Here is a 26,747-nt window from a genome sequence, read left to right on the forward strand (position 1 = left end):
TTGGAAATGTCAATTATTCCCCATGTAATTATCTGTCTCAGGTATCCATTATTCCCTACATGACTCACTCCCCGGTGTCCACTATTCCCTATGTAAGTCATAGAGTCATAACGGCAAAATTTGGAGGCAGTTCAGAGGAGGTTTACTGGATTGATACTTGGAATGACCAAGTTTCATATGAGGAAATGTTGGACAGACTGAGCTTGTTTTCACTGGAGTTTAGAAGAGTGAGGGGAGACTTGATTGAAGTTTATAAGATCTTGAAAGGTCTTGCCAAGGTGGATGTGGAAAAGATGCTTCCTCTTGTGGGTGAGTCCAGAACTAGGGGGCACTGTTTTAAAATTAGGGGTCTCCCTTTTAGGACAGAGATGAGGAGAAATCTTTTCTCTCAGAGTTGTGCAACTTTGGAACTCTTGCCTCAGAAGGTGGAGGAGGTGGGGTCATTGAATATTTGTAAGGTGGAGGTAGACAGATTCTTGTTAGACAAGTGAATCAAAGGTTATTGGGGGTAGATGGGAGTGTGGAATTCGAGACACAAACAGATCAGCCGTGATCTTATTGCATGGCGGAGCAGGCTATAGGGGCCAAATGGCCTACTTCTGCTCCTACTGCGTATGTTCGTATGCAACAAAACTTGGAAATGCAGTCAATAGTGAGGATGGTTCCAATCAACTGAAACATGATATAGATAGGCTAGCAGAATGGGCAGATAAGTGGCAGTTGGAATTTCATATAGAAAAATGTGAGGTGACGTGTTTTGGCAAAAGGGATAGGGAGAATCAATATAGACTAAATGGCACAGTTCTAAAGAGGTTACAGGGACAGCAGGACCTGGGGGTTCATGTGCATAGATCTTTGAAGGTGGCAGGACATATTAAGAGAGTAGTTGGCAAAGCATATGGGATCTTGGGCTTCATAAGTAGAAGTCTTGAGTACAAAAGCAGGGAAGAGATGCTGAACCTTTATATAGCTCTGGTTTGGCCACAACTAGAGCACTGCATCCAGTTCTGGTCACCACACTTTAGGAAGGATGCAAGGTTCCTTGAGAGGGTGCAGACGAGATTTACCAGAATGGTCCTAGGGATGTGAGATTTTAGATAGAAGGTTAGGTTGCAAAAGCTGGAGTTGTTCTCCTTGGAGCAAAGGATATTGTGAGGAGATTTGTTAGAGGTGTACAAGATTATGACTGGTTTAGGTAAGGTAGAAAAAGGGCTGTTTCCATTCGCTGATGGTATAAGGACTAGGGAACACAGATTTAAGGTTTTGGGCAAGAAATGCAGGAGGGATGTGAGGAAGAACTATTTTTTTATGCAGTGAGTGGGAATGACCTGAAAGTCCTGCCTATGAGGGTGGTGGAAGCAGAGGCAATGAATGATTTCAAAAGGAATTTGGATGGTCACTTGATGGAAATAAGCTTCCAGGGCTACGGGGATCGAGCGGGGGAGTGGGACTGATTAGATTGCTCCCTGGAGATACATCATGGACTCGATGGGCTAAATGGCCTCCTTCTGTGCTGTTATGTCTCTATGACTTACATAGGGAATAGTGGACACCTGGGAGTGAGTCACATAGGGAATAATGGATACCTGAGACAGAGCTGCATGGGGAATAATTGACATTTGCAAGGCTATGGGGAAACAGCAGGGGAATCAGACTGATTGGATAGCTGTCTCAAAGAGCTGGCATAGGTACGAGGGGCTGAATGACCTTATGAAAGAAAATATGGTATTGGATGGGCAAACTGTCCATTATTTAATATTTAATTTTAGTTTTAAGCTGCTAAAATAAATTATAAATTTAAAAATGAAGTTTCTGCTGGCTGAAATGTGTTGGTTTAAATTTGAAACATCTGACCTTCCAAGCATCTCCACTGTAAAAGCTTTTGTGTTAAATCAATACATAATATAAGCAATCTCAATTTCATTCCCTCCACCCCGGTCTCATTTATTTTTTTTCCTCTCTCCTGGAGATTTAACAGCAGCTTTGTAGAGAACAGAAGCAATATGGATGTTTGCCAGATTTCTATAAAAGGAAAAGTGATATCATTTTAATTTGTCCATTAAACTAGTTTCAGCCGTAACTGCAAGCATCTCAAGTTCAAGAGAAAAGATAAAATGAAATGGGACAATGCAGCACAGGCACAGTCCAGTCACCCCATTTCAATCTGTCACTCTTTAATGCATGTTAGTATACTCTACCAATATTCAGGGATCTATTAGTATTCCGCTGCTCATCTTGAACACCAACCACTTATACTGTGAAGCGACAGACAGCTGGAAAGCAAATTCTTTAACCCTTCCAACTCCTTCAACAGTTTCCAAAATGACCACAAGCTTATGACCACTAGGTTTCTCTGAAGTGTCATAAGGCGGACTAAAGAATATAATCAATCATTAAATACCTTAGAATATTCCCATTTGCACACTAAAGCCAAAAAAATGGTAATGTCGTGAATGCTAAAGAGAATTCACCCCATAATTGCTGCTGACTTTGGTACGAGCAAAGTGCTTTCACCTTCCCCGACAGTGATTATTGCTGCAATCCTTTAATTTAGAGAGACATATTGAGGTTTGCAAGTCAAGCAACATGATTATTCTATGTTCCCAGTGACTCTGTACCACCACGTAGCGAGACATCAGCTGATGCAGTCTCCAAGGCGATCTCTATGGAAACTGGGTTACCACGGAAATGCTGATACTGAACTATTCTGACAGTAAGATGAATTTACAAAGGATCATCCGGGCACATATTGCTACAAAAATCTATCTTCAAGCGTAAAATATGCCCTGTCCAAGCAGGACAAAATGCATACAAAGCTGACAAATTCAACCCCCTTGCATAGATTGTGATGAAAGGAAACTGATTTAGAAACAGTAATACAATATATTGGATTTAAATTCTGTGAGGAACAGATTAAGCATTAATAATGCATTTTTTCTCAATAAAAATTAAATGCCATTAATAAATTAATTTAATCTAATATGTTCTGCATACTTTCTTTGGAAAAATTAATCTGCTTCATATTGAATGATATTCAGCCTACTTTTGTTGGCTTGAGCTTAAAGAGAATCTGCCCAATATGGTAATGAGGCTGTTGGATTTCAATGCATAATCACATGTGGGCCTTATGTAAATGCCAGTCCTGAAGATAATTTCACTGACTTTAGACAGTGGATTACTCTCACATGTCCAATCCTTAAACACTGGAGTAAAAATGTTAGGCTTATCTTTGTCTTATGGTCAGGTTTTCATGTGCTGTACTGGGTTTAGTGAAAGTGCAGCTACAGGCATTCGTGCTACAGTTCATTACACCTTGAAAAGGCATGATGCAGGTCTGTACCAGCAATTTCCCAAATGACACCGCTATATAATTAGGCCATCAGGTGGAGGAGGAACTGAGGGTGGGGACCTAAGCTGATTGCAGCTGCTTCCTTGCAGAGGCACGAAGGGAAATACAGGGGGTGGTAACTTGAGGTCACACCTGAGCCTAATGGTGGCCAGTTATACAGTGACATTGGCAGAGCCATCGCAGTAGGTTGCTGGCTTGCGTTGTCAAGCAGATAACAAGGCATAAATGGGTGCAGGGTAGAAGAAAGGCACACAGACCAAAAGAACATGCATTTATATAGCGCTTTTCATGGCCTCTGGACATCCCCTACACTTTACAGTCAAGCAAATTGGTGGAGAGAGAAGAAAAATAATCTGGAATTTGAATAAAACCATTCCATTCAGATTCTATTGGAGTGTGACCTACATTATACAAAGGGATAGTCTTCATCACTTCATACTGCTTCAGTGGATCCAACTTGTATAGATGCCGGTCAGTGATGAAAATTGCACGGTCCTCAGATTTATTAAATCTGTTTATCTGCAGAGAGAGAAAGACAAATACTGAATAAATACCAAAACCAATCAAAGGCAAAGTTGTTAGCAGCATGCAAGAGTTATCCCAGCAAAATCTTATGGAGCCAAAACTGCAGGTTTGAAACCAATGTTAGGTGGGCTTAATATTCAATCAACAGGTTCAGATGGAAGGTGATGACCCAGCTTCTGATTTTACAATTGTGGCATGACCTCCAAGAGGTGCCCTGCGACTACTGCATTTCTTCTTTCTCTTAGGAAAATAAACTTAAAAAGCTTTATAAGCTGTTCCATGTTGCACTGGTAACACTTACTGTCCTGCAAGTTACTTTTAATCATCCTAAAAGTGGCTGACAAATGGCACTCTGCATGATCGATTCAGCACGTGTGGAGCTTTTTCACTCTGGTGCAACTTAGTATAATTGGAACCTTCCTGCCAATAAAATGCTGCTGGTACTGTACTGACATCACCTGTATGAAACAGACACTAACTTGGTAACTAGCATTAGCCTAAAAATATGAAACCTAAGCTCCCATGTTCCAGATATGAAACTGAACCACACAGATCAGCAAGATCCCAGGTTTTGTCCCATGGTTTCTGCTCAGTTAGCTGATTCCAGACATAGAAAATGCGAGGAAAAGTAAAAAAAAAATCATCCAGACTTCTTATTCTTTATCCTTATTCAGTGGAAAGAAATACAGACAGACTTGCATTTATATAGTGCCTTGCATGACCTCAAGATACCCTAAAGAATTTTACTGCAAATTAAGTACTTTTGAAGTATTTGAAGTCACTGTTAGAATTTAGGAAATGTGGCAGGAAAACCACATACAGCAAACTCTCTCAAACAAAAATGAGGTAAATGACCAGGTTTTAGTCAGGGATAAATCTTGGCCAGGATACTAGGAAGAACTCATTTGCTCTTCTTTGAATAGTGCCACCCGAGAGGGCAGATAATGTCATAAGATAAAATAAAAGCAAAATACTGCAGATGTTGGAAATCTGAAATAAAAACAAAATATGCTAGAAATACTCAGCAGGTCTGGCAGCATCTGTGGAGAGAGAAGAAGAGTTAACATTTAAGGTCAGTGACCTTTCATCAGAACTGGTAAAGGTTAAAAATGCAATTTCCCTGTGACCCTGTCCTATCAACACCTTCACCTTTGTTATCTCTTCCCTCACCCCCGCTTTATTTGCTTAAAACCAATTACATTTCTAACCATTTGCCAGTTCTGATGAAGGGTCACTGACCTGAAATGTTAACTCTGCTTTTCTCTCCACAGATGCTGCCAGACCTGCTGAGTATTTCCAGCATCTCTCGGCTTAATGTCTCCTCAGAAAGACTCCTGTTGTCAAGTGCTACGTGTAGATGTCAAGTGAGGACAGGATGGGACTCAGCTACAATCCCCCCACCGTTCAGTAGCTTGTCAACCTAGGACACTTCAACGAGAATTTTGAAAAGGAAAAGCAACATCCGGATACATAATTGGCAACTAAGCCATAAAATCCCAGGAACATCATTCCATCAGTCACTCTAATGCTCTTCTTCAAATCGTGTGTGGGATCCCACTGAACATACAGATGGGGGCCTCCATTTACAATTTTATCCAATTAACATCAGAGCTCGATGGAGTCCTGTAACTAGGTTTGCCATTCAAACCATTGGCATATTCAGTGAGTTCTATGTTATAGGGCATGATGTAGTTGTCAGCTGGTAACACAGGGTGCAGTTGTGCAATTGATAAAAAGAATGCTGGTATGTACAGCAATTTTGCTTTGGGATGAAATACAATCACAAGATATAACATCCACAACAACCAGGTCAGTGTTAGGACAATCACCCCCAGCAGAATAGAAAGCAAACTCCAGGATCCAAACAAGCTCTCTTTAATATACAAGAGTGCTTGGTCAAAGTCCAGCACGACATGGGAAAAACAAGTTTCAAAGCAAATGCTTTCCACTTTCTAAGAGCAGCCATTTACTGCTTCACAGAAGTCTCTTGTAGCCTATCACCAGATGATGTCATAATACTTAACTACCTTTGGCTCATAGCCTTGTTATAATAACCCAGCTAACACGAGTGAGACACACCAAATAACTCTGCAACATACATACTGGGCACATGATACATGTCACATACCTTCAAGTGCACTGTTCCTTTGTGATATTTGGTATGATACTCACTGCCATGATCTTGATAGACATTTGTTTAATACTTTTGCTGGAGGTGGTGGCTTAACTGACATGGAATTCAAACAATTTTCTTCCATTACCATGTTCACACAGATGTGTGTGTGTGTGTGCGTGCGCGCGTGTGTGTTTGGTGAGTATAGCCTAGCACATTAAGTTGACCTATTGATCAAAGCTGAAGATCATGGCATGTCTGTGTGCATTCCAAAACACCAAACTTTGATAGACATTTGTTTAATACTTTTGCTGGAGGTGGTGGCTTGACTGACATGGAATTCAAACAATTTTCTTCCATTACCATGTTCACACAGACACAGTCATAGATTCAACAGAGAACTGTAATGTAACAGACTAGTAAAGAAAAAAATCTTACACACATATATATATTTGCACCTTTCAAGTCTTCAGGACATCCCAAAGTGCTTGACAGCTAATGAAATGTAGTCACTGTTGTAACATTGGAAAATGCAAGAGCCAATCTGCACACAGCAAGATCGAGGATATAATCTGTATAGTCAGGCAACATTTGCAAAATTAACTCTGCAATTAAAATAGTATGTTTAAAAAAGGTTTCAGATACTGATATGATTTAGGTGTGGAAAATAATTATAAAACAGCTTTTACAGTTATGAGATTATCTGGCTTCCCCCTCTCTTTCCTCCCTCCTCTCCCAATTAGATTGTATGATGGGAACTCAGTAAGTTTTGGGTGAGGGCTACACAGTCAATCGAACAGCTTGGAGCAGTTAAACAATGTGAAGAGTTAAATTCACATTAGAAGAAAGGAAGTTCAGTAAGCACGTCATTTCACCTCTATGTTAATCCAATTCATCATAGAATCACAGAATGATACAGCATAGAAGTTGGCCATGCGGTCCATCATAACAGTGCCAGCTCTTTGAAAGCACTGTCCAATTAACCCCACTTCCCTGCTCTTTCACCATAACCCTGCAAAGCTTTTCCTATCAAGGATTTATCCAATTTCCTTTTGGAATGGCCTAGTCCTGCTGCTAATTCATATGTTTGTATTATGGAATCCGCTTCCAGCATCCTTTCAGGCAGAGCATTCCAGATGTCGCTGCATAATTTTTTTTTTCATGTTGCCTCTGGTTCTTTTGTTAATTACCAAAAATCTGTATCCTCTGGTTACTGACCCTTCGACTGGAAACAGTTTCTCCTTATTTACTGTATCAAAATCCTTCCAAATTTGAACACCTCTATCAAATCTCTCCTTAATCATCTCTGATGTAAATATAACAGCTGCGGTTTCTAGATACATAGAAACACAGAAAATTTACGGCACAGGAGGACGACATTTGGCCAATCGTGTCTCTAGTCTCTACGTAAATGAAGTCTTTTATCCTTGACACCATTCTGGTAAATTTCTTCTGCACTCTCTCTAAGGCCATGACGTCCTTCCTAAAATGTGGTGCCCAGAATTGGCCACAATAATTCAGCTGGGATCTAACCAGTGCTTTACAAAGACTGAGCGTAATGTCCTTGCTTTTGTACTCTATGCATCTATTTATAAAACCAAGGAATCCGAATGCCGTAACAGCCTTTTCTACTTGTCCCTTCACCTTCAAACATTTCTGCATTTGAACCCCTAGTGTCTCTGTTCCTGCACCTCCTTTAATACCTTGACCATTTTGTTCATATTGCCTTTCCTCATTCTTCCTACCAAAAAAAAAGTCACTTCTCTGCATTAAATTTCACCTGCCACGTGTCTGTACATTTCCCCAGTCTTTCAATGTCCTCCTGAAGTCTCCTACTATTCTCTTCTCTACTTACTGCAATTATGTCCTGTATACCCAAGTCCAGCTCATTAATGTCTATGAAAAAGAGCAGTGGTCTTAACACCGAGCCTTGGGAACACCAGTGCGTATTTAGCTCCAGTCTGAAAAACAACTATTCACCACTACTCTCTGCTTTCTATCCTTTAGCCAAATTTGTATCAATGCTGCCGACACTGTTCCTTTAATCCAATGGGCTTCAATTTTGCTAACAAGTCTACTATGTGTTACTTTGTACCTTTTGAAAGTCCGTACACACACTATTAACCTCACTACTCTCATCAATCCTCTCTGTGACTTCAAAGAACTCAATCAAGCTGGTCAAACATAATTTACCTTTCACAAATGTGCTAGCTTTCATTTATTAACCCATATTTTTCTAAGTCCCAACTAATTTTGTCCTAAATTATTGTCTCAGACATTTCCCTACCACTGATGTTAGGCTGACTGGTCTTTAGTTGTTGGGTTTATCCCTCTTTTTTGAAAAGGGGTGTAACATTTGCAATCCCCCACTCCTATATCAAAGGAGGTTTAGAAGATTGTGGCCATATCCTCTGAACCCTTACATTCCTCGGCAACCTAGGATGCATCCCATCTGGATCTGGTGTCCTATTTACTTTGAGTGCTGCCAACCTCTTAAATAGCATTTAGGGGACAGTAGCATAGTGGTTATGTTACTGAACTAGTGATCCAGAGGCCTGAACTAATGCTCTGGGGACACTGGTTCAAATTCCAATATGGCAGCTGGGGGAATTTAAATTAAATTAATCAATAAATCTGCAATAATAAGCTAGTCTCAGTAATGATGATCATGAAATTACCGGATTGTCGTAAAAACCCATCTGGTTCACTAATGTCCTTTAGGGAAGGAAATCAGTAGGTAAGAATTTACCCGGTGTGCCACCAGATTCAGAGCAATGTGGTTGACTCTTAATTGCCCTCTGAAATGGCCTAGCAAGTCACTCAGTTGTATCAAACAGCTACAGAAAAGTCGAAGACGAATAAAACCAGAACGACCAGCAGGCATCGAATGAGGCACCGAAAACAAGGGCACACCCTGCCCAGTTAACCCTGAAAAGTCCTCCTCATTAACACCTAGCGATTTGTGTCAAAATTGGGACAGCTGGCCCTTAGACTAGTCAAGCAACAGCCTGACACAGTCATACTCATCGAACCATATCTTAAAGCCAATGTTCCAGACTCCGCCATAATCATCCCTGAGTACTAGAGGCCTGCTACCCGACTGAACCCAACGGGACCAGACGACATGTATCGGGTTCGGGTCGGGTCGGGCTGAGTCCAGATCGAGTCAGGTCGGGCTGGGCCAGACACACACGGTAAGTGCTGTGCTGGTAAGTATTAAAAATAAAAAACTTACCTGAGATGGGAGTGCGGAACGAAACTGAGTCACTATGACATCTCGCGCATGCGCTGCAGCTTCTTGCGGGTTCGATGTCAAGAAAGTAAGTAAAGGGATGGTCGGGTCGGGTCGAGTAGTGGCGCGGTCGGGTTGGGTTGGGCTCGGGCAAAATCAGAGGGGCTCGGGCCCACTGTGGTTTGGTCGGGATAGGGTCAGGTTCCTTTTCCCGACCTAAAGCAGGCCTCTACTGAGTATGTCATGTCCCACCAGGACAGACCCACCTAAGGTGGCAACACAGTAATACACAGTCAGGAGGGAGGAGCCCTAGGAGTCCTTAACATTGACTCGGGACCATAAAAGTCTCATAGCATCAGGTCAAACATGGGTCAGGAAACCCCCTGCTGATTAACTGCCCTCCTTTGCTGAGGAATCAGCACTCTTCCATGTTGAACACCACTTGGAAGAAGCACATGAGGGTATAAAGGGTACAGAATGCACTCTGGGTGGTGGACTTCAATGTCCATCACCAAGAGTGGCTCAGTAGCACCTCTACTGACCGAGCTGTCCAAGCCCTGAGGGACATATTGACCAGGCTGGGCCTGCACGAGGTAGTGAGAGAACCAACAAGAGGGAAAAACCTAGTTGACTTCCTCCTCAGATGCATCTGCCCATTCGTAGGAGTGACAACCACACAGTCCTTGTGGATGCAAAGTCCCATCTTCACACTGAGGACATGCTCCATTGTATTGTGTGGCGCTACAACTGTGCTAAATGGGATAGACTTAAAACAGATCCCACAGCTCAAAACCGGGCATCCACAAGGCGCTGTTGGCCATCAGCAGCAGCAGCAGAATTGTATTCAACGACAACCTGTAACTTCATGGGCCAGCAAATCCCTTACTCTACTATTACCATCAAGCTAGGAGACCAACCCTGAGTCAATGAGGAGTGTAGGAAAGCATGCCAGAAGCAGCACCAGGCATATCTCAAAATGAGGTGACAACCTGGTGAAGCTACAAAACAGGACTACGTGCAGGCCAAACAGCAGAAGCAGCATGCAATAGACAGAGCTAAGCGATCCCACAACCAACGGATCAGAGTAAAGCTCTGCAGTCCTGTCACATCCAGTCATGAATAGCAGTGGACAATTAAACAATTAATTGGGGAAAGGAGGCTCCACAGACATCCCCATCCTTAATGATGGGTGAGCCTAGCATGTCAGGGCAAAAGACGAGGCAGAAGCATTAGCAACCATCTTCAGCCAGAAGTGTCAAGTGGATGATCCATGTTGGCCTCCTCGTGAGGTTCCCAGCACCACAGATGCCAGTCTTCAGCCAATTCAATTCACTCCACGTGATATCAAGCAATGGCTGAAGGCCACTGGATACAACAAAGGCTATGGGCCCTGACAACATCTTGGCTGTAGTACTGAAGACGTGCTCCAAAACTAGCTGTGCCCCTAGCCAAGATGTTCCAGTATGGCTAAAACACTGGCACCTAACCGACAATGTGGAAAACTCTTCAAAAAGCAGGACAAATCCAATCCAGTCAATTACCACCTTATCAGTCTACTCTCTGTCATTAGCAAAGTGAAGGAAGGTGTCATTGACAGTGCTATCAAGCAGCACTTACTCAGCAATAGCCAGCTCTCCGATGCTCAGTTTGGGTTACACCTGGGCCACTTAGCACCAGGCCTCATTACAGCCTTGTCCCAAACATGGACAAAAGAGCTGAACTCCATGGGTGGGGTGAGAGTTACTGTCCTTGACATCAAGGCAGCATTTGACCAAGTTGACGTCAAGGAGCTTTTACAAAATTGAAGTTAATGGGAATTGGTGGGGGAAACTCCCCACTGGTTAGAGTCATAACTAGTACAAAGGAAGATGGTTGTGGTTGTTGGAGGCCAATCATCTCAGCCCCAGGACATTGCTGCAAGAGTCCCTCAGGGTAGTGTCCTAGACCCAACCATCTTCAGTTGCTGCATCAATAACCTGCCCTTCAACATAAGGCCAGTAGTGGGGACATTCTCTGACAATTGTATGATGTTCAGTACCATTTGCAACTCCTCAGATACTGAAGCAGTCCATGTCCGCATTTCAGCAAGACCTGGACAACACTCAGGCTGTGGCTGATAAGTAGCAAGTGACATTTGTGCCACATAATTGCCAGGCAATGACCATCTCCCCTTGATGTTCAACAGCATCACCATCACTGAATCCCACTACATCAACATCCTGGATGGTCACCATTAACCAGAAACTTAATTGGACCAGCCACATAAATACTGTGGCGAAGAGTAGGTCAGAGGCTGGGAATTCTGCAGTGAGTAACTCATCTCCTGACTCCCCAAAGCCTGTCCACCATCTACAAGACAGGAGTGTGATGGAATACTTTCCACTTTCCTGGATGAGTGCAGCTCCAACAACACTCAAGAAGTTCGACACTATCCAAGACAAAGCAGCCCTGGGCTGGGCTGGGTTGAAAACAGATCAAGGAAGTTTTCTTGTACACATTTCAGGAATTCTTTCCTGCTTTGTGCTTTACATGGCTATTTTTCTATTCTATATTAGGACAATTGAAATCCTCCATTATCACTATTCTAAATTTCTTGCATCTTTCTGCAACTTGCCTGCAAACTTTTTCCTCTATCTCCTTCCCACTATTTGGTGGCCTGTACACCCAGCAGAGTCATAGCTCCTCTATTGTTAATTAATTCTAACCTTTCTCTTTGGCCTCCTTGTCTCGAGAGACAATGGGTAAGCGCCTGGAGGTGGTCAGTGGTTTGTGAAGCAGCGCCTGGAGTGGCTATAAAGGCCAATTCTAGAGTGACAGACTCTTCCACAGGTGCTGCAGATAAAATTGGTTGTCGGGGCTGTTACACAGTTGGCTCTCTCCTTGCGCTTCTGTCTTTTATCCTGCCAACTGCTAAGTCTCTTCGACTCGCCACACTTTAGCCCCGCCTTTACGGTTGCCTGCCAGCTCTGGCGATCGCTGGCAACCGACTCCCATGACTTGTGATCAATGTCACAGGACTTCATGTCGCGTTTGCAGACGTCTTTAAAGCGGAGACAAGGATGGCCGGTGGGTCTGATACCAGTGACGAGCTCGCTGTACAATGTGTCCTTGGGGATCCTGCCATCTTCCATGCGGCTCACATGGCCAAGCCATCTCAGGCGCCGCTGGCTCAGTAGGGTGTATAAGCTGGGGATGTTGGCTGCCTCGAGGACTTCTGTGTTGGAGATATGGTCCTGCCACCTGATGCCAAGGATTCTCCGGAAGCAGCGAAGATGGAATGAATTGAGACGTCGCTCTTGGCTGACGTACGTTGTCCAGGTCTCGCTGCCGTAGAGCAAGGTACTGAGGACACAGGCTTGATACACTCGGACTTTTGTGTTCTATGTCAGTGCGCCACTTTCCCACACTCTCTTGGCCAGTCTGGACATAGCAGAGGAAGCCTTTCCCATGCGCTTGTTGAATTCTGCATCGAGAGACAGGTTACTGGTGATAGTTGAGCCTAGGTAGGTGAACTCTTGAACCACTTCCAGAGTGCGGTCGCCGATATTTATGGATGGGGCATTTCTGACGTCCTGTCCCATGATGTGCGTTTTCTTGAGACTGATGGTTAGGCCAAATTCGGTGCAGGAAGCCACAATCCTGTCGATGAGACTCTGAAGACAATCTTCAGCGTGAGATGTTAATGCAGCATCATCAGCAAAGAGGAGTTCCCTGATGAGGACTTTCCGTACTTTGGTCTTCGCTCTTAGACGGGCAAGGTTGAACAATTCTAACCTAGTAGCACATCAAGTACAGTGTCCCTTTCTAGTGCTGTAACAGTATCTTTGATCAATACGGCCACACCCCTTCTATTTTTTCTTTCCTTGTTGTTCCTGGATACATTATAGCCAGGAGCATTAAATGCCCATTCCTTTCCTTGTTTGAGCCAGTTCTCAGTTATTGCCACTACATCATAACCCCAAGTGGCTATTTCTGCCTGCAGCTCACTAACCTTATTTATCATGCTCTGTGCATTTACACACATGCAATCCAAACCCATCTTAGTCTGCCCTGCATTTCCCTCACGTCTGATCGCTCCTATTTCTGAAGCAACTTCAGGCAGCATAACTCCTACATGACAGTTCTCCAACGAGTGTGAACATTTATGTAACAAATCACAATAAAAAGTACCAGACACAGAAAAGGTTTGGGACAACACTGATGCCTTGAAGTTGGGAGATATCTTTACAGACATTAACAGGTGTTACTGAAATGGGCAAGGTGATTGAAGGAATGAGATTTTTATAAAGTATATTGAAAAGAAATTACAGAAACAGTGCTATGTAGAATGGTATTATAAACTTGGGATGACAAAATATAACTCTTGGAGGAAAAATTTAAAGCACTTTATGATTTTAGTTAAGTTTTACTTTTGAAATAAATGCAGATGTTAAACTTTGTCAAAACCTGGGAAGAAGTATACTCTGGTGGGATTTTTTGTTAATTTCCAACAAGATAGAAAAATGCTGAGGATATACACAGGGAAAATTATGAAGATTGCACACATAGGATTTGATCTGTCACCTGGCATGATATTATTACAATAATATCTGCCTGCATTCACTCTGGGAGACTTAGCAACCTTTAAAGATATATATGTATATTGAAAGATCTCTTTTTTCCTAAAATTGCACAACTGGAAACCTATCTTTAGATTCATTAGTTGTATGTTTCATGGGCTCATGAACATTCATACAACATATTTCAGTTTAACTCATCATATTTCCATAACATTGGAAAGCTTTTGGATGTACTGTTTTGTGTAGCCAAGATACTACATGTCATTCAATAAACTTTGTTAGGCCTATTTCTCTGTTGGCAAGAACAGCCATACATCATTGTCCCTATGCAACTGTTGGGTGTGTCTCAATGACAATGTGCCAGTGGTGGTTAAGCTAGGTGGTTTAAGACCTTAGCACTTGCATCTGCCCACTGTCTGGATGTTGGCTGGAGGCCAGTAATGCACTTTGGCTGCCTGGGGTTTGTATGACATTGCGAACATCAGGGGAGGTTCTGGACAGAATGTCTAATGTGACTTTGTACAAGCACCACACCACATAATTAGGAAGTGCTTGCATAATACAATAGGGGCATTGAACATCAGCTCAGCTGTTAATGAGTACTGATATGGCTGTAGTGTGTCTCATGGCCTCAATAACTGCTTCATTAAAAACTAAGTAGCAACTTTCCAAAAGCAAAGGAAACAGAAGGCGCATGACTCTTTTACCATTTCCCTCCAGGCTCTTATGTTATGTGCAGCTTTAAAAAATAACCTTTCATGGACTGATTTTCTTTTCTGCTGTGTTTCAAACTTGTTTATTCGAAGAGCAAAATCTTTAGATTCTATAACGGTCCCCATGGATTGGAAAGTAACCTCACTATTGAAGAAAGAAGGTGAGACAGAAAATAGGGAACTATAGGCCAGTTACCCTGACATCAGTTGGGAAAATGCTAGAATCTAATATTCGGGACGTGATAACAAGGCACTTAGAAAATTATATGACTGGACGGAGTCAACATGGATTTATGAAATAGAAATCATGTTTGACAAATTTGTTGGCGTTTTTTGAGGTCGTAACTAAAGAGTGGATAAGGGGGAAACCACTGGAACTGGTGGATGTATTGTACTTAGATTTCCAGAAGGCATTTCATAAGGTGCCACATCAAAGGTTATTGCAAAAAAAAGCTCATGGTGTTGGAGGTAACATATTGGCATGGATAGAAGATTGGCTAGCTAACAGGAGACAGACAGTAGGCATAAATGGGTCAATTTCTGGTTGGCAAGATGTAACGAGTGGTGTGCTGGGGCCTCAACTTATTACAATTTTTATAAATGACTTAGATGAAGGGACTGAAGGTATGGTTGCTACATTTGCTGATGACACAAAGACAGGTAAGAAAGTATGTTGTGAAGAGGACATAAGGAGGCTACAAAGGGATATAGATAGGTTAAATGAGTGGGCAAAAATCTGGCAGATGAAGTATAATGCGGGAAAATGTGAAGTTGTCCATTTTGGCAGGAGGAATAAAAAAGCATATTATTTAAATGGTGAGGGATTTTGGAACCCTGAGATGCAGAGGGATCTGGGCTTCCTAGTGCATGGATCGCAAAAGGTTGGTATACAGGTACAGCACGTAATTAGAAAGCTGATAGAATGCTATCGTTTATCGCGAGGGGAATTGAATATAAAAGTAGGGAGGTTATGCTTCAGCTATCCAGGGCATTGGTGAGACCACATCTGGAGTACTGTGTGCAATATTGGTCTCCTTATTTAAGGAAGGATGTAAATGTGTTGGAAGCAGTTCAAAGAAGGTTTACTAGACTGAGACCTGGAATAGGTGGGCTACCTAATGAGGAAAGATTGGACAGGTTTGGCTTGTATCTGCTGGAATTTAGAGGAGTGACAGGTGATTTGATTGAAACATATAAGATCCTGAGGGGTCTTGACAGGGTGGATGTGAAAAGGATGTTTCCTCTTGTGGGAGAATCTAGAACCAAGGGTCACTGTTTAAAAATAAGGGGTCGCCCATTTAAGACAAGAGATGAGGAGAAATCTTTTGTCTTAGAGGGTCGTGAGTCTTTGGAACTCTATTCCTCAAAAGGCAGTTAAAGCAGAGTCTTTGAATATTTTTAAGGTAGAGGTAGATAGATTCTTGATAAGCAAGGGGGTGAAAGGTTATCAGGGGTAGGTGGTAATGTGGAGTAATCAGTTCAACCATGAACTTATTGAATGGCGGAGCAGGCTCGAGGGGCGGAGTGGCCTACTCTTGCTCCTAATTAATGTATTTGGATTATTGAAAAGTATTTGATAAGGTGCTGCACAAGAGGTTAATACACAAAATTAGGGCTCATGGCAATGAGGGCAACATATTAGCATGGATTAACGATTGGTTAACAGACGGGCGAGAGAGAGAGAAAAAAAACTAGCGGGGTACTATTAAAGATCAGTGCTTGGACCTCAGCTACTTACAACTTATATCAGCAACACAAATGAGGGGACTGAGTGTATTGTATCCAGGTTTGCTGAAGACATAGGCTGCAAAAGATATAGTCACATTAAGTGAGTGAGAAACAACATAGCTGATTGAATATAATGTGGAGAAATGTGAAATAATCCACTTTGGTAGGAAAAATTTAAAAGCAAATGGTATGATAGCCTTTCTTACACAGGGATTGTAGTATAAGCGTAAACAAGTCTAACTGCAATTGTATAGAAACAGAAAGTGCTGGAAATACTCAGCAGGTCAGGCAGCATCTATGGAAAGAGAAGCAGAGTTAATGTTTCAGGTCTGTGACCTTTCATCAGAACTGGCAAAGGTTAGAAAAGAATTAGGTTTTATGCAAGTGAAAGGGGGAGGGGGGGGACATATTTGGTGGGGAAGAGAACAAAAGGGAAGGTGTGTGATAGGGTAGAGGGCAGGAGAGATTAAATAACAAAGCTGTCATGGGACAAAGGCAAAGAGCGTGTTAATGCTTGTGGTGAAAGACAACGCATTAGTCCAGAGAATGTGTTCATGGCAGAGTAATGAGCAACTCTGTCCACATGAAAAAACAGGCACATGCTTAAAAAATAAAATAAAATAAAATACAAAAATAGAAAAATATTTAAAAAAAGGCCAATCATGCTCTGAAATTGTTGAACTCAAGGTAGAGTCCACGAGGCTGTCAAGTGCCTAATCGAAAGATCAGGTGCTGCTCCTCGAGCTTGCGTTGATGTTCAATGGAACACTGCAGCAGGTCAAGGACAGAAATGTGGGAATGACAGCAGGGGTGGGGGTTCAAACGTAGAATGGGTGACCGCTTTGCAGAACACCTCCGCTTAGTCCGAAAGCATGACCTGAGCTTCCGGTTGCTTGCCATTTCAACACCCCCCACCCCCCGCTCTGCCTTTCACAACAAGCATTAACACATTCTTTGCCTTTGTCTCATGACAGCTTTGTTATTTAATCTCTCCTGCCCATTGCCCTATCACACACCTGCCCTTTTGTTCTCTTCCCCACCAAACCTCCCCTCTCTTCACTTGCTTAAAACCTAATGCTTTTCTAACATTTGCCAGTTCTGTTGAAAGGTCATAGACCTGAAACATTAACTCTGCTTCTCTCTCCACAGATGCTGCCTGATCTGCTGCATATTTCCAGCACTTTCTGTTTTTATTTCAGGTTTCCAGCATCTGCAGTATTTTGCTTTTATTTATGCAATTGTACAGAACCTTGGTAAGATCACACCTGGAGTACAGTGTACAGTTTTGGTCTCCTTATTTAGGGATGGAAATACCTGCCTTGGAGGGAATGTCAGGGAAGTTCACTAGATTGATTTCTGAGATGAGGGGATTGTCCTATAAGGAGAGATTGAGTTGACTAGCCCCATATTCCCTAGAGTTTAGAAAAATAGCTTATCTCATTGGAAAACATATAAAATTCTTAAGGGGTTTAACGGGATAGATGCTGGTAGGATGTTTCCCGAGTCAAGAACTAGGGGTTACAGACTCAGAATAAGGGGTCGGCCATTTAAGACTGAGATGAGGAGAAATTTCTTCACTGAAAGAGTTATGAACCTTTGGAATTCTCTACCCCACAAAGCTGTGGATGCTCAGCTACATCAATAGAGCTTTGGATATTAAGGGAATGAAGGGATATGGGGATAGTGCCGGAAGGTGCAGCTGAACTAGATCAGCCATCATCTTATTGAATGGCGGAGCTGGTTCAAAGGGCTGAATTTCCTACTCCTGCAGTCAACCAACATTACTAAAGCAAATTATCTGGTCACTTATGTCATTGCTGTTTGTTGGACCTTGCTGGATGCAAATTGGCTGCCGTGTCTGCACTTGAAAAGTATGTCATTGGCAGTGAAGTGCATTGGGATGTCCTGAAGTTGTGGAAGGAGCTGTATAAATGCAAGTTCTGTCTTCCTTTCTTTCTTTCTCCACAGGCCTCATTTTGATATAGTGAAAGCAATCCATTCAAGTTAGCTCTTAACTCTTCGTCAGCTCGGACTCAAGAGGAAACCAGCAGGCCAGACATAAAAATAAAAGAAATTCTCTCCAGCCTGCACTCTTCCCTTCCTTCTCTATTTTCACCACCATTTACTCCTTACCTCCATTTGACTTGTATTCCACACAATCACACTATCTAACAACATGTGAAACTTGTGCTCATCATGGTGAAGGATGCCAGTACTGGAGAACAAAAGACTTTCTTAATTTTGGGCACCCTGAGTCATTAGCATCAAACACCTCCAGATCAGGTACAGCTTAATCCTATGCATAGTATAGTTCCTCTAGCTCAAGCCCCAGTCCCAAAGTCAGAACGGCACCTCTTAACTCAACTTTGCCCCCATTTCTCATATCAGACAACGCCTCGGAGGTGAGACTGTAAACTTAGTGACAATTTAGGGGCGGCACAGTGGCGCAGTGGTTAGCACCGCAGCCTCACAGCTCCAGGGACCCGGGTTCGATTGTGGGTACTGCCTGTGCGGAGTTTGCAAGTTCTCCCTGTGTCTGCGTGGGTTTCCTCCGGGTGCTCCGGTTTCCTCCCACATGCCAAAGACTTGCAGGTTGATAGGTTAATTGGCCATTATAAATTGCCCCTAGTATAGGTAGGTGGTAGGGAAATATATAGGGACAGGTGGGGATGTGATAGGAATATGGGATTAGTGTAGGATTAGTATAAATGGGTGGTTGATGGTCGGCACAGACTCGGTGGGCCGAAGGGCCTGTTTCAGTGCTGTATCTCTAAACTAAACTAAAACAATTAGAAACCAGCAGCTGATATTCCTGTGGCTGTGTTGAAGTGTAGCTCAAAAATGAGATTGTTTTTTTAAAAGACTACAATATTTGAAACACTGTATTGTAAAATAGATACATGCTTTAAAAATGCTTGCGCCCCTGTGTACTGAGAAAGCTAGCAGCCAATCTGTTGTCATTGTGAATATTTCTGAATAGTAGTTGTGGTGTGCATCTGTTGGACATTTATTCAAAAAATATTTTTTCTATTACTCAAAGAAGTAGCTTCTATTCTTCAATCCTGCACTTAAACATTTTTGATTTTTTCCCTGTGCTTAGCAAGAAAATGTCAAGCATTTAAGAATGGAACACTTCTGTGCATTATTGAAAATTTATGGTGTCAAATGCAGTAGCTACTTGAACCACAAGGTTTTGTTATATTGAAGAGCTCCTGTCCTTTGATTTCCAAATGAAAGCTTTGACACAGAGACTGTTTAGAATAAAGGAGCGAGTCCTGGGGGCGATCTTTCACCCTCCATTCCCAGGAGGTTTCCACCTTATTCCCCCCTTGCTGTGGCATGCTCTATGGAACCAATATCTCATCCAAATGGGCTTTTCTTTATGTTGAACCTTGACAGCAAGTGTCTGCAGGAGACTCACCCTACCCCTATCCTTATCCAATGTCTGTGTGCACAAATTTTCCAATATGGGCCACTGGATAGCATTTGGAGTCGACAACACAGATCACTTGATGTAAAGGATGGAGAAGCTCAGAAATGGATTATTAAGGGAGACAGTGGAGGCAAATGGTGAAGAAGTGTTACAGAATCATATAACACAGGAGGCCGCCATTTGGCCCATCATTCCTGTGCCAAGTCTTTGAAAGACTATCTATTTAGTCCCGCTGCCCTGCTCTTTCCCCGTAGCCCTGGAAATCTTTCCCTTTCAATTCCCTCTTGAAAGTTACCATTAAATCTGCTTCCATCACCCTTTCAGGCAATACGTTCCAACACAATGCTATGTAGAAAAAAAAATCCTCATTTCCCCTCTGCTTCTTGCACCAATTACCTTAAATATGTGCCCTCTGATAACCACAGTGGCGCAGTGGTGAGCACCGCAGCCTCACAGCTCCAGCAACCTGGGTTCAATTCTGGGTACTGCCTGTGTGGAGTTTGCAAGTTCTCCCTGTGTCTGCGTGGGTTTTCTCCGGGTGCTCCGGTTTCCTCCCACAAGCCAAAAGACTTGCAGGTTGGTAGGTAAATTGGCCATTATAAATTGCCCCTAGTATAGGTAGGTGGTAGGGAAATATAGGGACAGGTGGGGATGTGGTAGGAATATGGGATTAGTGTAGGATTAGAATAAATGGGTGGTTGATGGTCAGCACGGACTCGGTGGGCCGAAGGGCCTGTTTCAGTGCTGTATCTCTTAAAAAAAAATGGAAACAGCTTCTCCCCCATCTAGTCTACCACAACTCCTCATATGGTTTTGAACATCTAGAATCATAGAATGGATACAGCACAGAAGGGGACCATTCAGCCCTTCGTGTCCATGCCAGTTCTCTGGAAGAGCAACTCAGCTACCCTCACTCCCCTGCTCTTCAGATAATTATACAATTCCCTTTGAAAGCCACGATTGAATATGCCTCCATCACACTTTCAGACAATGAATTCCAGATCCTAACCACTTGCTCATGTCAGCTCTGGTTCTTTTGGCATTCACCTTAAACTGATTCTTGACCCGACAGCCAAGGGTAACAGTTTCTCTCTAATCTGTCCAGACCCTTCTACTAAAATTCGCCTTAACTTCCATTGCACGAAGAACAACAATCCCAGAACAAACTCTCGTCCCTTCACATAACTGAATTCCCTTAACTTTGGTACCATTTTAGTAAACCTCCTCTGCAGGCTCTTCAAGGCCTTGACATCCTTCCTAAAGCATGGTGCCCTGAATTGGACAGAATACTCCAGCTGAGGCATAACTAGTGATTTATAAAGGTTTATCAAAATTTATGGCAGGCAGCCATAAAGGCGGGGCTAAAGTGTGGCAAGTCGAAGAGACTTAGCAGTTGGCAGGGAAAAAGACAGAGGCGCAAGGGGAGAGCCAACCGTGTAACAGCCACGACAAACACATTTTTCTGCAGCACCTGTGGAAGAGCCTGTCACTCTAGAATTGGCCTTTATAGTCACTCCAGGCGCTGCTCCACACACCACTGACCACCTCCAGGCGCTTACCCATTGTCTCTCGAGATAAGGAGGCCAAAGAAGATCAAAATTTAAAATAGAATTGGAAAGATATTTGACGGAGTAGGTAATCTAGTGTTTGTGGAAACAACCAGATGGATGACAGAACCTTTTCTTTACTTAACAATGTTGAACTTTGGTTGATTTTATTTTTTTCTCCTTCCAAGCTTAGAGTTATCAACAATGAGTACAGCATCACTACAGCTACCGCAGCAGAGCTCAGCCAATTTGGGTCTTTGCGTTCTCCATACCACAACAGGTGAATCATTTACTCACTGAATTATTGAGAAGACTGGATTTTTTTGAGAAAACAAAATTATACAGGCTGAGGAGAAAATGCGTTTGAATTGAGATGCTCCAGTCAACCTGCCGTCAGAATAACCCATGTGCTTACCTTCCGTACGTGACTGGAAAAGAGTGTGTTCATGTATTTGTCCTTTCGCTTCAGCTCACTGGCTCTTGCAGAGAAGGCAGGTGTCATCAGTGGGTTATCTTGTTTCTGAAAAAGTTAACGAAGAGCTGCTGGGTGACTTTTTCAGTTCCATTACAATGATAATTGCTGTCCTCTGGTCCTTCACTAAAATGACTGTTTGTCATCCAGCCGACAAATGGGACGACCCTGCTTCGTGTCGATTATAACAATTGCGTTTAAAAACTATAGTATTTTTTACAATGAGGAAGATCGGTAATAAAAACTTAATTGAGAATTATGGGGCAACTCTGAAGGTGAAACCTATCATGAAGTTGTGAGTTAAAGACAGAACTCCCAGAAAGAATATTCCTTAAATTGAGGCAACTCACCTCATTTGCAGTGTAAAAAATAACAGCTTCTGAATAATACATTAACAAAAAAAAAATGATTCATCAAGACTTGTGAAAGTTATCTGAAAAAGGAAAATGACATGCACAAATTGTAAATTTGTAGTCACATTGCATTTAGTGATTGAAATGTTTCAATTTACAGCTTAGTTTCACACACTATCATGCACAGCCTGACAGACTGGAAATAGACTCTGCTTGAACAGGCAACAGACTTTTTCAGGCCTGTGGTAGCAATCTGACACAGTGGAAAATTCAAATCCCAGGAAATCTGATTCTGTGATACATTGGATATGTGACCTCAGGAAAGTCATGTACAACAGTTGTCTTTGACCAGTGTCTAGGATCTATTTTTGTGTTCACTTTCTCAGATCAAACTCTCAAGTAGAACTACAGAACTTGACAGCATAGGAGGAGGCCATGTAGCATGCATGTCTGTGCCAGCTCTTTGTTAGAGCAATCCAAAACTGGAATCATTGCCCTGCTCTCTCCCCATAACTCTTACTTTTTACTGCTTCAAATATTTGTCCCTTCCAAAAAAAAAACCTTTACCTTTCAATTATGGACAATGCAATTAAAATTGAGCAAAATGTTTACATTTTATGTAATCTGGATCACAAATGCCATTTATCCCCTGCTTCAGTTATATTCCGAAGTGTTCACTAAAAATAAAAAAAAATGAAGGAAATATACAGCGTCTGAACAATGATGGAATTATAGAATCTTACACAAGGAGGCTGTTCAGCCCACTTCACCCATGCCAGCTTTCTGAAAGAGCTATCCACTTAGACCCATTCTCCTTCCGGTTCCCCATGCTCCTCTCCATTTTCTCATTTTCAAATATTTATTCACTTCCCTATTAAAGTTATTAAGGATAGTTTCTGATATGGTATTTGATGACCTAACATCCTTTGTGCGACAAATTTCTAATTTCCTTTGTTCTTTTAGTCTCAATAAAATCCTAAAACACTAAAGAGAAGATACAAGTCAATGTTTTAATTAAAAGTTCTGAAGAAGGGTCACTGATCTGAAATGTTAACTCTGCTTCTCTCTCCACAGATGCTGCCAGACCTGCTGAGAATTTCCAGCATTTCTTGTTTTATTTTATATTATATTAATGTTTTAATAGTTCTGATGATTGGTCATATTCAAAACATTAAGTTTCCTTTTCTCTTTCAGTTGTAATCAGCCCTACATCACATTTCCACCATCTTCTATTCTCACTTCAGACTTCCAGCAATCATAATTTTTCTTTTCCTCGCTTATATAACCTGCATTTGTAAAATAGGGGCAGAAAGGAATACAAACTCCATTCCTTGCTTCATTTGTACATACATTTCAATCAATGGCACTGGGTTTCAATGCAGTCCCCTTCCATTGGAAGGGAGGATAATGGCACTGCATAATTCCTCGATCTTCTCAACAGCAGTGAGACTTTGCTTAGTTGCCAGTGGGGATGACAAACTATGCACCTTTGTCCTTCCAGAGTTTGAAATGCTGAATTACTCTTAGAAATTCCAACTAAGATCTGAAAGAACCCAACACCAATATAGTTTACTGATTTGAGTATAGATATGGTAGTCTGACTTAGGGTGGGATTTATGAAATAGTCCCTGCTGAGCTACTTACTTTTGCTAACTGTTTTGGTTAAGGGGCAATGAAGACAGCGAGAGGAGAGAGGACGGTCAAATATTTTCAGTTTTTTCCCATCACAGTATCAATGTATGATCAATATGTGATGCAAGGGTCTTATCCACTTTGCTAGTAAGCTACTGACTTTCACCTCGTCCTCTGAAGGTAATGACTCTTGTGGGGGTATGCTTCTTTGGGCACAGCATCCCGCCTGTACCTAGCCCAAATGGCCACTCTTCATCAGGACATAGAGGGGAAATGCTATCAGGGACCATTACACCCAAACCTGGTCCTGACCTCACCTGATGCCCACCATATTTCAGTAAAGATCACATGATCGGATGATGATCAGGAGCAGGAATCCTGGATAATTTTCCCCTTCCTTATCCCAGTTCAGATGCAACTGCAAAAACTACACACTCAGTCAATAATCTGGAACCCTCTGATCTGTGTAGGATCACACTGGACAGTTCATCTGCCCGCTGAACCACTGATGGAGTCTCCAGCTGCTCTATTTGGCACTTTGAATATGCTAATATGCTGCAACTCCCATCGGTCTCCATCTCTTCTAATTGCATTGGTTAGCAATGTTTATCTGTGCTGTGACATTAAAGGCAAAGGAACTGACTTGTGGAATTGTGAAAACAGTGCTTGGAATTCTTAGCACATGCTTGTAAACGGCCCCCGTGATTACACAGTACACAAGCAATGGTCTGATTCGAATGCATTCAGGCCTCACTAGTGACTGGCATGAAATCAACTTAATTCAACAAACAATGGCACCATTTTAAACATCCATTGATTGAAGTTTTATCAGACTGAAGGCAATTATTCTTGCACATGCTCACACTGGTACTGTTACAATCCAGGCTTTTCATCCATTTGTAAAGCCATGGATAAAGGGTGAACGGACAACAGACTCATGTAAATGGATGAAGAATCAAGCAGAAAATGTGTAGCAACTAGATGTTGGTTATTTTTCAATGCATGTACTAGTTTACAGATAAGAACATGAGCTGAAAAATCGGAGAGGATTTTACTGATTAAGTAATATTCACCATTAAGACATCTGTAGGATTAGCAAATGATTTATTTTTAGGATCGTGTGTGTGCACACTTTAATAAAGTGAAGATTCCTGGTGTGCAAGGGAACATGATACCTTAATTCCAAAGCAAATCAAGTGCCCTAAACCAATTTATACTAGAGGGATTGAATAAGAGGAATCACTTTAACTAGATTAGCAAATTTATCTAAATAATTGTAAATTCAAGTATCTTAAATCTAACAGGTGTTTTACTGGTTGGATACTTTTTCAGTTCGGTACTTAATTAGTGTCACGCACCTCTTTACTAGCTACCAAGATGGTTGAATGTTGTACGTTCCAATAAATTAAGCTGTTGTTGAAAAATACACCGCTGATAATGTCATCAAGGGAAGGAAACAAAGTTTCTTCTTAAAAGTGGTACATGGATTTCTTCTTATATTAACATTAGGGGAGTAACTAGAATAGAAAGTATTTCCCATCTTAGCATTTTCTTCCACTTAGTGTCAGCAAAATATGTGACAGATCCAATCGTTCTGCCAATAGGTTCATGAAATAATGATAAAGATGGGTATGAAACAGAAACACCCACCTCAGAATGCCACATCTAGCAAGTCTTTTTTAATGAGAATTCCTAGGTGAGGGTCCAAGGCCCTTGCTGGAATACACCAAGATAGAACAGAATAAAATAGAAGACAAGGTAGTGATCAAGCTACAGCAAGCTTGGGTTTTAAAATCATGAAAACTGTAGGAAGAAGGAAGATGAAAGGAGGTAAGGTTTTCCGTAAGTTTGCATTTTGCAATGACAGTGAAAGGAGTGGTTAGTTCACATTTAAGGTCAATGGGATCTTACAGTTTAATGTTTCATCTGCCGGAAGAAGCATGACCCAAAATCTGGCCTGAATACTGGAAAGAAAGAAAGGACATGAGGCAGGATTAGGGCCAACAGAGTTGTCAAGCTATACATTGCAGAACGCAAATTAGCTTAAAAATAAAGCTGGACATTCATCATTAGGAAGTTATAAAGTTCAATTACATAGGAAACGAGCACTTTATCTGGCATCTCATCTCTCTTTCCCTCCTCTCACACAAAAATGCTATTTAAAAAATACAACTTACATTTATACAGTGCCTTTAACATAGTAAAATTCCCCAAGATATTTCACAAAGCATTTTCAGACAAAAAAACCCAAGCCACATAAGGAGATATTTGGACAGATGACCAAAAGCTTGATTAAAGAGTTAGATTTTAAAGATTGTCTCAAAGGGTGAGAGAAAGGTAGAAGTAGAGGGGTTTAGGAAAGGAATTTCAGAGCTAAGGCAACTGAAGGCATGGCCAGCAATGATTAAAATCAGGATTCACAAGAGATCAGCATTGGAGGAGCGTAGCGATCTGAGTGTCTTTTAAGTATGACCCTAGCAAAGGCCTTCCCTGTAACTCTAAGGAGTGAGATGCCCCTGTAGTTGTTGCAGTCTCCTCTGTAACCTTTGCTTTTGTGTAGTGTGACGATTTTGGTGTCACATATCTCCTGTGGAATAGAGCCTACTTTCCAGCGGAGAAGAATAGGTCACAAAGATGTGGCAGTAGATGGGACTTTCCGTGCTTGAGCAGTTTGTTACGATCACATGGTGAGAGGTTTGGGTGATTCCCACTGTTCAACTCCCAATTGACTGCAGCAAGTGTGTTTTGTTATTAGGTTTTAACCCTTTGTGTTTTATTTGTCAAATAAACAGGCAGCAACAGGTTTTCTTATAGGTTTAAAGCAGAAAATCAACTATTAATTAATCGAGAAATGCTGGAACCACTCAGCAGGTCTGGCAGCATCTGTGGAAAGAGAAGCAGAGTTAACGTTTCGGGGCAGTGACCCTACTGACCCGAAACGTTAACTCTGCTTCTCTTTCCACAGATGCTGCCAGACCTGCTGAGTGGTTCCAGCATTTCTTGTTTTTATTTCAGATTTCCAGCATCTGCAGTATTTTGCTTTTATATTAATTGATCAATACGCCTTATCTCGAAATTATCGCAACTACAT

General features: G+C 41.9%; 1 protein-coding gene across 1 annotated transcript in view; it reads right to left on the bottom strand.

Annotated features, from left to right (window-relative positions):
• Window positions 1-26,747, bottom strand: part of LOC137348057 (unconventional myosin-Id-like) — a 552,237-nt gene that overhangs the window by 165,515 nt on the left and 359,975 nt on the right. Inside the window, exons 19-20 of the mRNA XM_068013182.1 lie at window positions 21,615-21,719; window positions 3,755-3,868 (exon numbers count right to left, since the gene is read on the bottom strand). Of these exons, the coding sequence (XP_067869283.1) occupies window positions 3,755-3,868; window positions 21,615-21,719 (219 nt within the window). The remainder of the gene's footprint in view (window positions 1-3,754; window positions 3,869-21,614; window positions 21,720-26,747) is intronic.

The sequence above is a fragment of the Heterodontus francisci genome, chromosome 33 (assembly GCF_036365525.1).
Source record: "Heterodontus francisci isolate sHetFra1 chromosome 33, sHetFra1.hap1, whole genome shotgun sequence".
Lineage (NCBI taxonomy): Eukaryota > Metazoa > Chordata > Chondrichthyes > Heterodontiformes > Heterodontidae > Heterodontus > Heterodontus francisci.